General features: G+C 44.2%; 1 protein-coding gene across 4 annotated transcripts; it reads left to right on the top strand.

Annotated features, from left to right (window-relative positions):
- Window positions 1–382: 382 nt before the first annotated feature.
- PRPF18 (pre-mRNA processing factor 18) lies at window positions 383–15,501 on the top strand. 4 transcript variants are annotated; one of them, XM_070755056.1, is made up of 11 exons: window positions 383–515; window positions 981–1,058; window positions 3,303–3,407; window positions 4,438–4,551; window positions 7,310–7,456; window positions 9,205–9,273; window positions 10,252–10,392; window positions 11,622–11,693; window positions 12,806–12,961; window positions 13,569–13,678; window positions 14,235–14,274. In XM_070755056.1, exons 1-10 carry the CDS (start codon window positions 447–449, stop codon window positions 13,647–13,649), a joined length of 1,032 nt encoding a protein of 343 aa, XP_070611157.1. In that variant the 5' UTR covers window positions 383–446; the 3' UTR covers window positions 13,650–13,678; window positions 14,235–14,274. The 4 variants fall into 4 exon arrangements, with proteins under 4 accessions (XP_070611157.1, XP_070611156.1, XP_070611155.1 ...); XM_070755055.1 differs by having other exon boundaries at window positions 14,081–14,265; XM_070755057.1 differs by lacking the exon at window positions 14,235–14,274 and adding an exon at window positions 14,503–15,501 and having other exon boundaries at window positions 392–515.
- Window positions 15,502–15,809: the final 308 nt, after the last annotated feature.

Here is a 15,809-nt window from a genome sequence, read left to right as displayed (position 1 = left end):
GAATTCCTGAGCTAGCATGATTGGCTCAGGAATTCTGGGAGTTGAAGTCCACAAGTCATAGAGCAGCCAACTTGGCCTACCTCTAGACTAGCTCTAGCTCTATTCTGATTGGTGGGTCTTTCCACTTTTCCCTGCCCCTAAACCCTTTGAAGATAAACCATTTTTTTTTTTTTAAAAGTCCAATATTTAAAATATCCAGTCGCGATCCAAGCGCGGGCGCATCTCTTTTAATTCCTTTGGAGGATAGCAACTGCGAGAGTACGAAGGAACCCGGAAGTCGTGGAACGCGGCGGCGCCTCTAACATTTTAATAGCTCTACGTCCCCGAACGCCGCGTTACAGGCCTTCCTAGACGGAAATGACGCTATTCTTTGGCGACGGGACTTCCGGCCAAACGCAGAAGCGGGCCTGCGGGCTGCTTTTTCTTTTTTCTATCCTTTCCCCGCGATGATGGACATTCTCAAGGCGGAGGTCGAGCGGAAGCGTAAGCTGCTGGAGGAGAAGGAGCTGCTGACGGTGAGGGCCTACCTCGCGGGGTTGTTGTCCAGTGGGAGGTCGCTTTAGGAGCCCCCTCCGCCTCTCCCGGAGGAGGAAATCTGGATCATTTAAGAGCAATCTTGGCCTCTTTAAGACTTGTGGACTTCAACTCCTAGAATTCCTCACTCAGCTTTGATATGGGGTGTGTGTGTTGTTTTGCTGGCTGGGGAATTCTGGGAGTTGAAGTCCACACCTCATAAAGCGTCCTAGGTTGGCGAGCCCTGATTTAAAGCAAGATATTTATTTATTTTATTGATTTATTTGGGTTTATATGCCCTTAAAGTGAGGTGTTTTTTAAAAAAACATTCCTGGCTTTTTTTGGGGTGTGTGTGATGGTGCATGGAGCCTGTCCTACCTCACAGGGTGGTTGTTATTGGATATTGCCCCAGAGAGAAAATTAAAAGCAAAATTTCTCTTTAACACGATGTCATTTCTCTCTTTCAGGGAAATAAGAAATATTTCAAGCGCAGCGAGTTAGCAAGGAAGGATGAAGAGGCCTATTTCAAAAGATGCGGATACCAGGTATTGGCTTGCTGTTCATGTCAGTCATGATTCTCTTTGGCCCTGTATTAAAATATATTAATCCCGGTTATTTCTCTCATTTTGTCACTCCTGCACTTTAGCCAGTAAGGGAGACGCCACCAAGAGAGGTACGAATCCCCCAGCTAAGTTTGCAACGCAGGAAGAGCCATGCATGAATATGCAGCTATTTTGAGTTGTTTTTTTTTTCAAATTTTACTTTGGCTTCTTTTCTCCAGGGCATGAATGAGGCTGCTTGAGAATGGACCTGCTCTTATTCATTTATTTATTTTTCTCTTTACATTGTGCCCACCAGGCATGCAAAGCAGATCTGATTCAATCCCCTTGAGCCAAGATCAGAAAGCGGTTGAATGGCTGCCTTGATTTATTTTGCTTGTCCAAACCACCCACAACCTGCCAAACGAAGCCTCGAAAGATGAAAATAGAATAGAAATCCTGTATTGGCCAAGTGTGATTGGACACATGAGGAACTTTTCTATTTTTCTATGTTTCATAGTCTTCTATGTTTCTATGTAATTTGTCTTTGGTGCAGGTGCTCTCAGGCAGTGGAATACTGTAAATAGCTTGTGTTTTGGGAAGTTCAAGACGCAAAATCTCATGAGAAGGCATCTGTGTGAGATTTCAGCAATTTTTTTGCTCCTGCGCATGTACAAAATTAAACAAATTGCCAAAATCTCTCTCTTGCGCGCATCCTCTTGCAAAATCTCATGAAAGGACACGTGGACAAGAGAGATTTTGGCAATTTTTTTGCTTTCGCGCATGTGCAAAAGCAAAAAAATTGCCAAAATCTCTCTCTTGCGCACATCCTCGTGCAAGATTTTGCTTATTGTTCATGCACAGAAGCAAAATCTCATGAAAGGACACATGGACAAGAGAGGTTTTGGTGAATTTTTTGCTTTTGCGCATGTGCAGAAGCAAAAAGTTACCGAAATATCTCTCTCGCGCACATCTTCTCGCAAGATTTTGTTTCTTGCGCATGCACAGAAGCAAAATCTCACTAGGCACATGCACGCCAACAACCCATAGCTGTGTGCACAGCTCCATTTTGCTACCAGTACGCAGTATGTCCCGTACCGGCTAGCAACGCAATACTGTTTGCCTCTCATCCAAGAATCTTCTTCAGTTCAACGATTGCATGAAAAGCGAAACATTTTCCAAGGAAAAAATCTAAGAAAGTCCAGCTGCCTTTTGGAAAAAGTGCTTTTGGGACTATAAAAGCTTGCATTTGATCAGCTGGGGGGAAATAGTAATAATACAGGATACTGTACTTTAAAACAGTTATTATATTTTTCTGAGACACACTTTTTCCCTCCTTAAAACAGGGCAGAAATGTCGGTGTGTCTTATACACTGAATTTAGCCATTTTTTGCCTCCCAAAGCCTTGCCCACACTTTGCTTACTGGTGGTTAAGAAAGATCGTAAAATGGGGCGAAACTCGCTTAATTGAGGTCTCACTTACTGACCAGCCATCCTGGGCTCAGTTGTCGTAGGTTGAGGACTCCCTGTACTTTGATTTTTGAAAAAGTAGGGAATTAGGCAGCATTTTTATTATTGTTGCGAGCCGCCCCGAGTGTTTGGAGAGGGGCGGCATACAAATCTAATGAATTATTATTTTTATTAATTATACAAATTGAATTAAGTACAGAAATTGTGAGGCAGTCTCACCTCTTCCCCTTGCATTCTCTCCCTCTCTTTCTCCTGTCAGTAAACTGCTGCTCGTTGTTATTTTTGGGACTAGCACGCCTCCAAAAGCAAGAACTGAGAGGGCTTCCTGAATTGTGCGACGGGCCATCTTCTCGCGTCTTTCTAATGTGACACATGTCAATCATGTACATTTTTTTTAAAAAAAGAGTCCCTGGTTACCTTAACTCTGAAAGCGTTGGCTCTTGCGTCTTCGCTAGCTCCCTCTCCAAAAAATATTGAGTTTTTGATTTCGTTTGACAGTCTATACATTCTTGGTGAAGTTGTGTTGCCTTCCAACCGGATGAGGTTTGTGCCAGTTATATAGTCCCTGGCCACAGATATCCTGGAACAGCCATGCAATCCTTAAAAACAATGGAAGGGCTAATTGAATAATTTTATTCAAATTTATTTATTCGGGAGTTGGGTGGCATAGAAATACATTAAATTAAATTAAATTAGGTGTTGTAGATTCATTTGAGAGCCATCTTGTGCCTTCCTACTGAAAGCTGTGGGTTCTAATTTGTGCCCCTCGACACTATTTAGGTCAGCGATGAGGCCGAAAAGGAGGAGAACCCCGCGTCTTCAAAGCCGGTGCTGGAGCTGGAACTGGCCGAGGAGAAGCTGCCCATGACTCTTTCCAGGCAAGAGGTAAAGCCAAAGGATTGGTCACGTCTTCAGCTTTTGAGCTCCTGTGCCGGTGTATGTCATCTGTCCGTCCATCCATCTACACTTCTCCTCTACCTACCTAGTACCTACATACCTATCTTCATCATCTTCATCATCTCACCTGTATTATATGTATTCTGTCTGTCTGTTTATCTATCTATCTATCTATCTATCTATCTATCTATCTATCTATCTATCTATCTATCTATCTAACTATCTATCTATCATCTATATGTCCATGCATCTACATACAGTATCTATATCTATCTGTCTGTCTATCTATCTGTCTGTCTGTCTATCTATCTATCTATCATCATCTGTCCATCCATCCATCTACAGTATCTATATCTCTCCATCTGTCTATTATCTATATCTATCATCTACCTACCTACCTAGTCCCTACCTGTCTTCATTATCTTCATCATCTCACCTGTATTATATGTATTCTGTCTACATGTATTGTATGTATGTATTTATTTATTTATTTGGTTGGTTGGTTGATTTTTATGCCGCCCTTCTCCTCAGACTCAGGGCGGCTTACAACATATTAGCAATAGCCCTTTTTAACAGAGCCAGCCTATTGCCCCCACAATCTGGGTCCTCCTTTTACCCACCTCGGAAGGATGGAAGGATGAGTCAACCTTGAGCCGGTCATGAGATTTGAACCACTGACCTGCAGATCTACAGTCAGCTTCAATGGCCTGCAGTACAGCACTCTACCTGCTGCGCCACTCTGGCTGATCTATCTATCATCTGTCCATCCATCTACCGTATCTATGTCTGTCTGTCTATCGTCCATATCTACCATACCTACCTCTCTGTCCCTCCCTCTCCACCCACTCACCCACCTATCTATGTTTGAGGTGAGACCCCCCCCCAATTGTGATGTCTCTTGAGCACCTTTGATGTGGCTCCATGCCCAGCCCACCCCCCTCGATGGAGCCGCCTTCTTTGCAGAAGCTGCCCAGTGGGTCTTTCCCGCTTGACGGAGCCTTTTGCTGTCTGTCTCCAGGTCATTCGGCGGCTGAGAGAAAGAGGGGAGCCCGTCCGACTCTTTGGGGAAACCGATTACGACGCTTTTCAGCGGTTGCGGAAAATAGAAATCCTGGCTCCGGAAGTGAACAAGGTAAAGGAGATGAAGTGGGGAAGTGATTTACACAGGAGCCCTGCAGGCAACCTCTGCTTTCTTCTCCTCTCTCCGTTGCTTTAAAGGACCTGCCAGTATATTGCCAAAGCAATACTTTGCTTATCATATGTATTTGTTGCTTTCCTGGTGAAACACAGAAGGCCTCTTCTCTTGCTTATGAATTGGTCAGTAGAATGTTTTAAGATCTGAGTGAAAAGTGTTTCCATTTGGGTCGGTTTATTTGGAATGGGTGTTAATGTAGGAGCAGAATAATCCTTGTTTACCAAGGTTGTGCACATACAGAAACATTTAGATTGAGATTACACTAATTTGAATTAAATTTTATTTTTATTATTATTATTATTATTATTATTATTATTATTATTATTATTATTATTATTATTATTAATTAGATTTGTATGCCGCCCCTCTCCACAGACTTCTTTTACTTTGAGAAATAATATATTCAGATAAACAATCTAAAACTATACCGATAAAAACAATCTAAATATTTATTTATTTATTTTTATTTATTGTTAGAGTTGGAAGGGACCATGCGGGTCATCAAGTCCAACCCCCTGCCTAAGCAGGAACCCTATAGCATCCTAGCCAAATGGCAGTCCAATTTCCTCTTTTAAAAAAAATGTCCAGAGTGTTGAAGTTCACAACGTCCGCTGGTAGGTTGTTCCACTTGTTGATTGTTCTGACCGTCAGGAAGTTCTTCCTTATCTCCATGTTGAATCTCTCCTTGGTCAGCTTCCAGTCGTTGTTCCTCGTCCGGCCCTCCGGTGCCCTGGAGAATAAAGTGATCCCCTCCTCTCTGTGACATCCCCTCATATACCTGTAGACTGCTATCATATCCGCTCTGGCCCTCCTTTTCTCTAGGCTATCCATGCCCTGTTCCCTCAGTCTCTCTTCGTAAGTCTTGGTTTCTAGACCCCTGATCATCTTGGTTGCTCTTTTTTGCACCTTCTCCAGAGTTTCAATGTCTCTTTTGAAGTGTGGTGACCAGAACTGAACACAGTACTCCAGGTGTGGTCTGACCAGGGCGTAGTAGAGTGGTATTAAGACTTCCCTGGTCTTGGAGTGTATCCCCCTGTTGATGCAGCTTAGGATTGAGTTGGCTTTTTGGGCTGCTGCTGCACATTGCTGGCTCATGTTTAGTTGATTAAACACCAAGACTCTGAGGTCTCTTTCGCAGTCGCTACTTCTGAGAGGGGTTTCTCCCAGGCTGTATGTGTGTCCAGGTTTTTTTTTACCCAGGTGAAGGACTTTGCTCTTGTCGATGTTGAACATCATTTTGTTGGTGTGGGCCCACTGTGTTAGTCTGTCCAGGTCTTTCTGTAATTTGAGCCTGTCTTCTAGGGTGTTGGCTACCCCCGCAAGTACATAATCTTTTTTACCAGTTGTCTTTGTCATAATCAGCAAACAAAGGTATCAAGCTTAAACACGTTTTAGTTGATATGCATAACTGCAATACAGAGAGATTGCAGGGCTAACCTAACAGAGAGTAGCCAGACAAAGAGAAACAGAGAGGGCAACTCAGAGAAATAAGCTATGAACTCTGTCTCCCTCTTGTGGCAGTCTGCAACACCTACAGCCCAATATATTGCCAACCCAACAGTTATGGACAGAGTCCTAACAATGAGCATGTTGATAATTTGAGATAAAAAAGATTAAATAAAATCCAGCGCTGCTTTTCACCCCTCACTCTTCTGTGTATTCGCTTTACAGTTGATGTAGAAAACTTGAAAAAGGGAATAAACGTTTAACGTTGCGGCCGATGGTTCTACGCGAGAAAACCTGGGGCCAGTTTGTGTGTCCCATCGGATTTGGGGAGAGGGACTTTAGAGACACAGGAACACTGCAGCTGTGCAGATTGTGATGTGCTGGGTCCTATATACACTGCTCAAAAAATAAAAGGAACCCTCCAAGAACCCATCCTAGATCTGAATGGATGACATATTCTCCTTGAATCCTTTGTTCTGTACAAAGTTGAATGCGCACAACAGCAGGTGGAATTGACTGTCAATCAATGTTGCTTCCTAAGTGGACAGTTGGATTTCACAGAAGTTTGGTTGACCTGGAGTTATATTGCGTTGTTTAAGTGTTCCCTTTATTTTTCTGAGCAGTATACAGTGGTATCTCTACTTATGCACTTAATTCATTCCGTGACCAGGTTCTTAAATAGAAACGTTTGTAAGAAAAAGACATTTCCCCCATAGGAATCTAATGTAAAAGCAAATAATGCGTGCGATTGGGGAAACTACACGGAGGGTGGAGGCCCTGTTTCCCCCCAGGATATTCCTAGAGAGGCCCCATGGAGGCTTCTCCACGCCTTTTCCGGCCCTGTTTCCCCCCAGGATATTCCTAGAGAGGCCCCATGGAGGCTTCTCCCTGCCTTTTCCGGCCCTGTTTCATCCCAGGAGATTCCTAGAGAGGCCCCACGGAGGCTTCTCCCCACCTTTTCCGGTTACAGTTTCGGAGGCTTGGATTTGTAAGTGGAAAATGATTCTTGAGAAGAGGGAAAAAAATCTTGAAACACCCGGTTCTTATCTAGAAAAGTTCGTAAGTAGAGGCGTTTGTAGGTAGAGGTATCACTGTATAATGCATTCTGTTTTTCTTACTTAAGTGTAGGACTTTACTTTTCTCTGCACTGAATTTCATTTTGTTAGACTGGGCCCAGCCGTTCAAGTCTTGTTCCGATCCATCTGGATCTTTGGCGCATCCCTCAAGCGCTTTCTCTCTCTCTCGCCAGGGGTTGAGGAATGACCTGAAGGCGGCTTTGGACAAGATTGACCAACAGTATCTGAACGAGATTGTGGGCGGGCAGGAACAAGGAGAGGAGGACTCGCAGAATGACCTCAAAGTCCACGAGGAGAACACAACCATCGAAGAACTGGAGGTACGGCAGCATGACATTTGGGCTGGGGGGGCCACGCGCCAGCAAAAACAGGGCCACACAAGGTGCGCATTGTAAGAAGCTCCTGTCCCTGCTGCATTGACAAGGTGTGTCTTGTTTGGTTGGGATCCGGTCCAAAGGAACAACGATGCTCCTCCGGCTGTCTCTTCCTCCACAAAGCAAGTCAACGAACGGAATGCAATCGTTGTGTCAACAGAGTCTTGAACTTTTGGCAGGTTGGAGGACACAGGAAGCTTTATTCATGGGAAGGTTTTTGTTACCTGTATAAGGAAAATTGTCATCAACATGTTCTGGGAAAGATATTTATTCTCAGGTTTGTGAATTCAGAATAACAGAGTTGGAAGGTCTTTTACATGAGCCTCGGTGGCGCAGTGGTTAGAGCGCAGTACTTCAAGTTATTTCTGCTGATCACTGGCTGCCAGCAGTTTGGCAGATCGAATCTCAGTAGGCTCAAGGTTGACTCAGCCTTCCACCCATAAGTGTTTTTAATAGGGAAGTGAACCTACAAGAACAAGGGGCCACAATCTGAGGTTAGTTGGGGGAAAGATCAGAAGCAACGTGAGAAAATATTACTGTATTTGCCTGAAAGAGTAGTAGATGCTTGGAACAAACTTCCAGCAGACGTGGTTGGTAAATCCACAGTGACTGAATTTAAACACGCCTGGGAGAAACATAGATCCATCCTAAGATAAATTACAGGAAATAGTATAAGGGCAGATGAGATGGACCATGAGGTCAATCTTCCATGCTTCTGTCCTTCCGAGGTGGGTAAAATGAGGAGCCAGACTGTTGGGGCCAATATGGTGACTCTCTGTAAACCGCTTAGAGAGGGCTGGAAAGCACTGGGAAGCGGTATACCGTGTTCCCTTGACTTTCGCGGGGGATGCATTCCAAGACCGCCCGCAAAAGTCAAATTTCCGCGAAGTAGAGATGCGGAAGTAATTACACTATTTTTGGCTATGAACAGTATCACAAGCCTTCCCTTAACACTTTAAACCCCTAAATTACCATTTCCCATTCCCTTAACAACCTTTAGATTATTACTCACCATTGTTGCTGGTACTCACCATTGAAGAAGATATCTAATGTTCCTGATATTTATTAACATAATTATTTATTAACAATAATTTGGTGATGATGTATGACGTCACGGGCGGGAAAAACTGTGGTGTAGAAAAAAACCTGCAAAGTATTTTTTAATTAATTTTTTTTGAAAAACCGTGGTATAGACCTTTTGTGAATGCCGGACCTGCAAAAGTCAAGGGAACACTGTATACGTCGAAGTTCTAAATGCTATTGTTATTTTATTAATACTGTGTTCAGTTCTGGAGACCTCACCTACAAAAAGATATTGACAAAATTGAACGGGTCCAAAGACGGGCTACAAGAATGGTGGAAGGTCTTAAGCATAAAATGTATCAGGAAAGACTTCATGGACTCAATCTGGAACTGCTAAACTACAGCTAGTAGTCAGCTGAAGGAGCCTGCAGTGCTGCACTCTAACCGCTGCGCCATCCCGGCCCATACTATACTGAATAAAAGTTGGGGAAAAGGTTCCAACTTTTTTAAGTAATAGAAGAACTGAAGAATGCCTTCTCCAGAATCCAGTACGTCCTGGCTTGCATTAACTATCGTCTCTAAAATATAATGTTTCTGAGCTTTGTAGGTTTGTGTCATAGTCCAGTGTTGGAAATAAATCTTAATTTGTTTTCTTTCTTTTTCTGCCTTAGGCACTGGGCGAGTCCTTAGGTCGAGTTAACGACCATAAAGATATGGACATCATCACCAAATTCCTGAAGGTAGAAAAAAGCCAAAGAGGACATCCCTCAAAACTCTAAACTTCCTGATTAGCTATGAGAGCCTTGATTTTATACCTGTACGGTTTTTAGGGCTAAGAACTTGGCATTGCTAGGTGTTTCAATTGGGATGAATGTTCAGAAACTGCTGGTAGGAATTTACGCAAAAGAATAAAATCACAGGCTGCTTTAAAAACTATCATCTATCAAACTTTAGGCTTCTCTCGTTTTGGGGAGATTGTGCTGTGTGTGTTGAGAGATGACAGAAAACTGGACTATTTCTACTCTGGAAATCCTTCTCCATACCATGGATTATATACTACTACCACTACTACTTCTCCTCCTCCTCCTTCTCCTTTTTCTCCTCCTCCTATTTCTATTTCTTCTCTATCCTCCTTTCTCCTCCTCCTCCTTCTCATTATTGTTGTTATTGTTATTATTATTTAGATTAATAGGCCTCCTTCACCTCGTGCACTCAGGACAGCTCACAAAAATAAAAATAGATACAATGACAATAAGTAGTATAAAAACATTAAAAATACTAAAAACCCACAATAAGAACAGACAACCCGTCCGCTTTCATGCAAGTATACTTCTTTATAATACCATTTTCATAGCTTGCTAACAAACGGTTTTAGAAGGATCTTTACAATAAATGTGATGTACAAACATTTTTCCTGGGATTCATTTTTGGATCTCAATTGCATTTTATAGCCTCTTCTGATGAGAAGAATTTTATTAACCGTCTTACCAGGTCAAACAGATCCAGGCATTTTCAAAAATGATGTGGGTTTTAATGTGTTGCCTAGTTTTGGGCACCTTTCAGAGTTCATAGTGCCCATGGCTGAGGATTATGGGGGTTGAAATCCACGCTTCTCAAGGCCCCCACTTGGGGAAGGTGGCCTGTGGATGAAACGTATGGAGACTTAAAGTTAGTCTGTGTTGAAAAGTAGCTTAACCAGGGTTTCGCTTGTCTTTCAGTTTCTTCTCGGAGTTTGGGCGAAGGACCTGAACGCGCGGGAGGATTATTTGAAACGGGGCGTCCAGGGGAAATTGAACAGCGCCACCCAGAAGCAGACGGAGTCGTACCTGAGACCTCTCTTCAGAAAACTCCGCAAAAGGGTAACGACGCCTGCCAGATTGTTTCCAGCCCTAAGTGTTTGCAATCTTCTTTTATTTGTTTATTAGAGTTGAAAGGGACCCTGCAGGTCATCAAGTCCAACCCCCTGCTCAAGCAGGAAATCCTACAGCACCCCAGCTAAGTGACAGTCCAATCTCCTCTTGAAAATGTCCAAAGTTAGGGAGTCCACAACCTCCGCTGGCAGGCCGTTCCACTGGTTGATCACTCTGACCATCAGGAAGTTCTTCCTTATTTCCAGGTTGAATCTCTCCTTGGTCAGATTCCATCCGTTGTTCCTCGTCTGGCCCTCTGGTGCCCTGGAGAATAGAGTGACCCCCTCCTCTCCGTGGCAACCCTTCAAGTCCCTGTAGACTGCTATCGTGTCCCCCCTGGCCCTCCTTCTCTCTAGGCTATCCATGCCCAGTTCCTGCAACCTCTCTTCGTAAGTCTTGGTTTCTAGTCCCTTAATTATTTTGGTTGCTCTTTTCTGCACCTTCTCCAGAGTTTCTATGTCTCTTTTGAAGTGTGGTGAGCAGAACTGGATGCAGTACTCCAGGTGTGGTCTGACCAGGGCGTAGTAGAGTGGTATTAATCCCTCTCTGGTCTTGGAGTGTATCCCCCTGCTGATGCAGCTTAGGATTGTGTTGGCCTTTTTAGCCATTGCTGCACATTGCTGGTTCATATTTGGTTGGCTGTCCATCAAGACTCCAAGATCCCTTTCACAGTCACTACTGCTAAGTGGGCTTCCTCCCAGTCTGTATGCCTGTCTAGGGTTTTTTCATAGAAACATAGAAGTCTGACGGCAGAAAAAGACCCCATGGTCCATCTAGTCTGCCCTTATACTATTTTCTGTATTTTATCTTAGGATTTTTCATTGCTGTTTGCTCCGAATAAGGTTTTTTCCACCTCTAACCAGGGGATAAAATAATGTCCTGAAGCTGACCAGACCCAGGACGCTAGCCAGATGAATACCTAGTTGGCAGATTTCCCCCCCTCTGTTTTCCTCCCCAAAAACTAAGGTGCTTCTTATACTCCGAAAAATACGATATGTGGCTGCCAACTGCCATTAACCGCCAATCCTTCGGTGTAGTCCATCTGTCAGTCGTTGCTAGTCGTTAGTTCACACTCGCTTGCTATCCAGGGCGCAGTGCGAGGCCGTGAACTAGCATCGTGCCCCATAATGCTATTTGTTGCTTTGCCTCACTTGGGGTTTGTGCTTCCTTCTTTTCAGAGTCTGCCTGCAGACATCAAAGAATCCATCACCGATATTATCAAATTCATGTTGCAAAGGGAATACGTGAAGGTACTGCCCATTTTTTTTTTAAGTTTATCCCATCTGAACTTCAGATGTTGAAAGTCTAAACAGCGTGCTTTCCAGAGCAATAGAATACCAGAATAGGAAGGGACCTTGGAGGTCTTCTGGTCCAGCCCCCAGGTTAGGCAGGAAACCCTACACTACTTCAGACAGACGGTTATCCAACATCTGCTTAAAAACCTCCAGTGTTGGAGCATTCACAACTTCTGGAGGCAGGCTGTTCCACTGGTTAATTATATGAAACAATATAAATTAAACAAGACAAATATTATTTATATACTGCTTCAAAAAATAAAGGGACCCCTCAAATAACACATCCTAGATCTGAATGAAGGAAATATTCTCCTTGAATCCTTTGTTCTGTACAAAGTTGAATGTGCACAACAGCAGGTGACATTGGTTGTCAATCAGTGTTGCTTCCTAAGTGGACAGTTTGATTTCACAGAAGTTTGATTTACCTGGAGTTATATTGTGTTTTTTAAGGGTTTCCTTTATTTTATTGAGCAGCATATTGAAAAAGATGTAAGTTTAGAATTAGAGAGCCAAAAGGTCCAGAATTTAGGCACTGATCAATTACATTAAACAATATAAATTGTCTCCTGAGTCTGCGGAGAGGGGCGGCATACAAATCTAATAAATTATTATTTATTATTATAAATGTTCATTTATACAAGATAAATTAAACAATGTACATATTTATATTGTCTGCTTATTTTAGAAAATGTGAGTTTAGAACCTGGGGCAGAAAGTTCTTCAGAGATTAGCAATCTCCCCCTGTTTTCTGAAGAGTAGAACTTCAGAATTGCTGCTGCTTAACAGAATAAGAAGAGTTGTAAGGGACCTTAGGAGGTCTTCTGGTCCAACCCCTCCTGCTCAATCAGGAAACCCTCTAGGGCAGGGGTGGGCCAAGTGGGCTCTTCCATGACTTGTGGACTTCAACTCCCAGAATTCCTCAGCCAATCATACTAGCTCAGGGATTCTGGGAGTTGAGGTCCACACGACTTGGCCTCCCCCTGCTCTAGGCCATTCCAGACCAAGGCTTGTCCAACCTCCAGGCTCTGCCTTGCCGTGCCTGATACAGACTGGGAATGTCTCCACAGGCCAACGACGCCTACCTCCAGATGGCTATCGGGAACGCGCCCTGGCCCATTGGCGTCACCATGGTGGGCATCCACGCCCGTACCGGTCGCGAGAAGATCTTCTCCAAGCACGTGGCCCACGTCTTGAACGACGAGACTCAGAGGAAATACATCCAGGTAAGAGGGACGGAACTGGTGGAAGCCTCCAGGCAGGGGTTCCAACTTACCGCCACTACCGGTGCTGATGCGCGCCCATTGGTCACCCGGGTGTGTTCGGTGGGCACGTGTGCATCGGACCGAGATTTGGCTTATGCACTTGCGCGGGAAGCAACTCTCACGAGAAGATGTGTGGGTGCATGAGATTTTGGCGAATATTTGCTTCCGCGCATGCACAGAAAATCATCGAAATCTCACGAGAAGATGCACTGGCGCATGAGATTTCAGCTATTTTTTCTGCTTCCGCCATGCACAGAAAATTGCTGAAATCTCATGCGTGTGCGCACCCTCTCACGAGATTTTGCTTCCTGCGCATGTGCAGGAGCTAAATCTCGTTCTGACGCATGCACCCACCTGCTGGTCACCCAGAGCTGCATGTGCAGCCCATTTCTGCTATCGGTGCAGTGTCATCCGGTAGAGGCCCAACACTGGACGCGTCCTTCAGAGATTCGTATTGGCCTCTTGCGTTTCCAAAGTCATGGTGAACCCCAACCTCTCCAGCGTCCGTCCCCCCCCCCCCGTTAAGTTTTGGGCTCTGGGATGAGAACCCGCGTCCTCCTTTGCGCAGGGCTTGAAGAGGCTGATGACCATTTGCCAGAAACACTTCCCCACCGACCCCTCCAAATGTGTGGAGTACAACGCCTTGTGACAACACCGCAACCTCCTCTGGGGACCCAGGCAAGTCGGGAGAGGGGTGAGAACTTTGGGTCCGAAGCTTGGAGGAAACGGCTGAGGCCAATGTCGGTCAAGTTTGGGACCTGTTTGGACTTCAACTCCCAGAATTCCCCACCCAGCCATGCAGTTCTGGGAGGGGTTTGGTTTTTTTTGGTTATTTTATAGTCTTGAATTATTTTTTTTTAATTTGGTTTTAATTCAATACAAACCAACCATCTTTCATTAAACAGGGCGTCACCTGGGTAGAAAATATTATGTGCAATAACAGTTAAAAGTTCAATTTGATTATTATTCCTCACCTGGAATATTTGCTTATTTAATTCCCAACAGGGATGGGAAACCTCATATCTATTTGTAGACCCGCTACGTAAAGGGGAGAAAAAATTATCTATTCTTTTCTTCCAGCATCCGTCCGGGGTGGATTCTCTGTGTTTAATGTTTATTTGATACTTGGATCATCTTCCTCCCTCCTTTTTTCTTTCTCGTCGTTGTGAGTGCTGGAAGTCTGATGTTTTTTTTCCGGTTTTGTTTTCCTGTTTCGTATTTTATTTTTTTACAATAAAACAAAATAAATATATGGAAAGCTAAAAGCGCCACAATTAAATTGGAGCGGTCCAATGAATATTGGGAAGATCGGGGTCAGTTTTTTCCTGGAGTGGGGCAAAAAAAACCCAAACAAACCCCAGGGGCATTTTTGGTTTCTGCTGTACATTTTTGCATCACGTAAACTCATCCACCACGTGTGCAGGAAATAATTATTGCAAAGGGAATTTTAAGACTGCCTGAAAGGGCATAGAAGAGAAGTATATATTTGTTTCTACCAGTAGATGGCAGCACCGCATTGACCATTATTTGAGCTTGGATTGAAGCTGGTTAGTTCTTAGATGTGACTAGCCGTGGCTGGAGACTTGGGCTTTTCTGAAATTATCTGGAAAAGAGGTGATGGCACAGTGGTGAGAACGCAATGTCGCAGGCTACTCCTGCCCACCGCCAGCAGTTCGATCCTGACCGGCTCAAGGATGACTCAGCCTTCCATCCTTACAAGGTCAGTAAAATGAGGAGCCAGATGCTTGGGGGACAATATGTTGACTGTAAACTGCTATTCCCCAGTTTGATTCTTGGAAACCTCCTGGATACTGTTGTGGTTGGCTCACATCCAGGTCCTCTGGTAACGGACTTTGCACCAGAGGGGCCGGGTCTGTCCGAGCATCGGAGACCTGTGTGGCTTTTGGAGGATTCAGACAGTGAAGGGGGAAGGAGAGATGGAAGCTGGAGGTGCTGGGGAGACAGAGGTGGAGGCCCCTGCAATGCCTGTGGAACCCCCAACTAGGGCCTTACCTGGGTCGGATGAGGAGGGGGTGATTGATGATCCAATCCTGAATGTATGTGTGCGAAGGATGAGGGGGAGACAGGAACATTTGCGCAGACGCAGGAGGAGATCTTGACCACAGCTGAGAGTCATGGGGAATTCTGCAGCGTGCATAAAAGGGGAGGTTTTGTGGGAGTGTCCTTGGCAGGAGTTATCGTTTGCGGTTTAACAGAGAAAAGAAATAGATCCAGAGTTTTCTCTAAGCCAACATCCTTGCTTCCTTGGAGAAACCCAGCCTTTGGACATTTGTTTCATGAAAGACTGTAGCTGTTGCAAAAAAAGTTCCCTTGCTTCAACCCAGTTCAGAGACATTATTTACAAACCTTGGGGGGTTTGGGACATTCGTTATCGGCCTTGAAGATAACTCAAGATTCTTTGGCAGTAAACAGACATTCTTTTGCCATAATTGTGTTTCTCAGCCAACTTGTTAATGAAATATATTTTTGTGTTTCTGAAACTCCAGCCTGTGTGTTTTACTTTGACTTTAATTACTGCTCAGCTGTCACGCCAGGCAGAACAGATATGTCCATATCATTTTTGACGGGGCAGGAACACGGAAGTGGTTTTTCATCGCTCTGGGACTGAGCAGGTTCAAACACTGCTTGTTTTTTTCTCCCGTTTCGGACAAAATTGGCTACAAGACGATCAGGTAGGTCGGGAAAGCGAAAAAAAGCTGCACGCGAGGGTCAGATTAATTTTTTCTTTCATCTTGAAAACGCTTTAATAATAAGGAAGTGTTGACAACACCGTTTTTGCAAAATGTAA

Source organism: Erythrolamprus reginae, chromosome 6 (assembly GCF_031021105.1).
Source record: "Erythrolamprus reginae isolate rEryReg1 chromosome 6, rEryReg1.hap1, whole genome shotgun sequence".
Lineage (NCBI taxonomy): Eukaryota > Metazoa > Chordata > Lepidosauria > Squamata > Dipsadidae > Erythrolamprus > Erythrolamprus reginae.
Note: the sequence above shows the minus strand (reverse complement) of the source record. Positions and strands in the feature narration are given on the sequence as shown.

Bases quoted from the DNA above. Each gene is read 5' to 3' on its own strand.
- PRPF18 (XM_070755054.1), top strand. From the start codon at position 447: ATGATGGACATTCTCAAGGCGGAGGTCGAGCGGAAGCGTAAGCTGCTG. The intron at 3,408-4,437 runs GTAAAGCCAAAG...GTCTGTCTCCAG, and splicing joins TGACTCTTTCCAGGCAAGAG to GTCATTCGGCGGCTGAGAGA. The intron at 7,457-9,204 runs GTACGGCAGCAT...TTTCTGCCTTAG, and splicing joins CAACCATCGAAGAACTGGAG to GCACTGGGCGAGTCCTTAGG.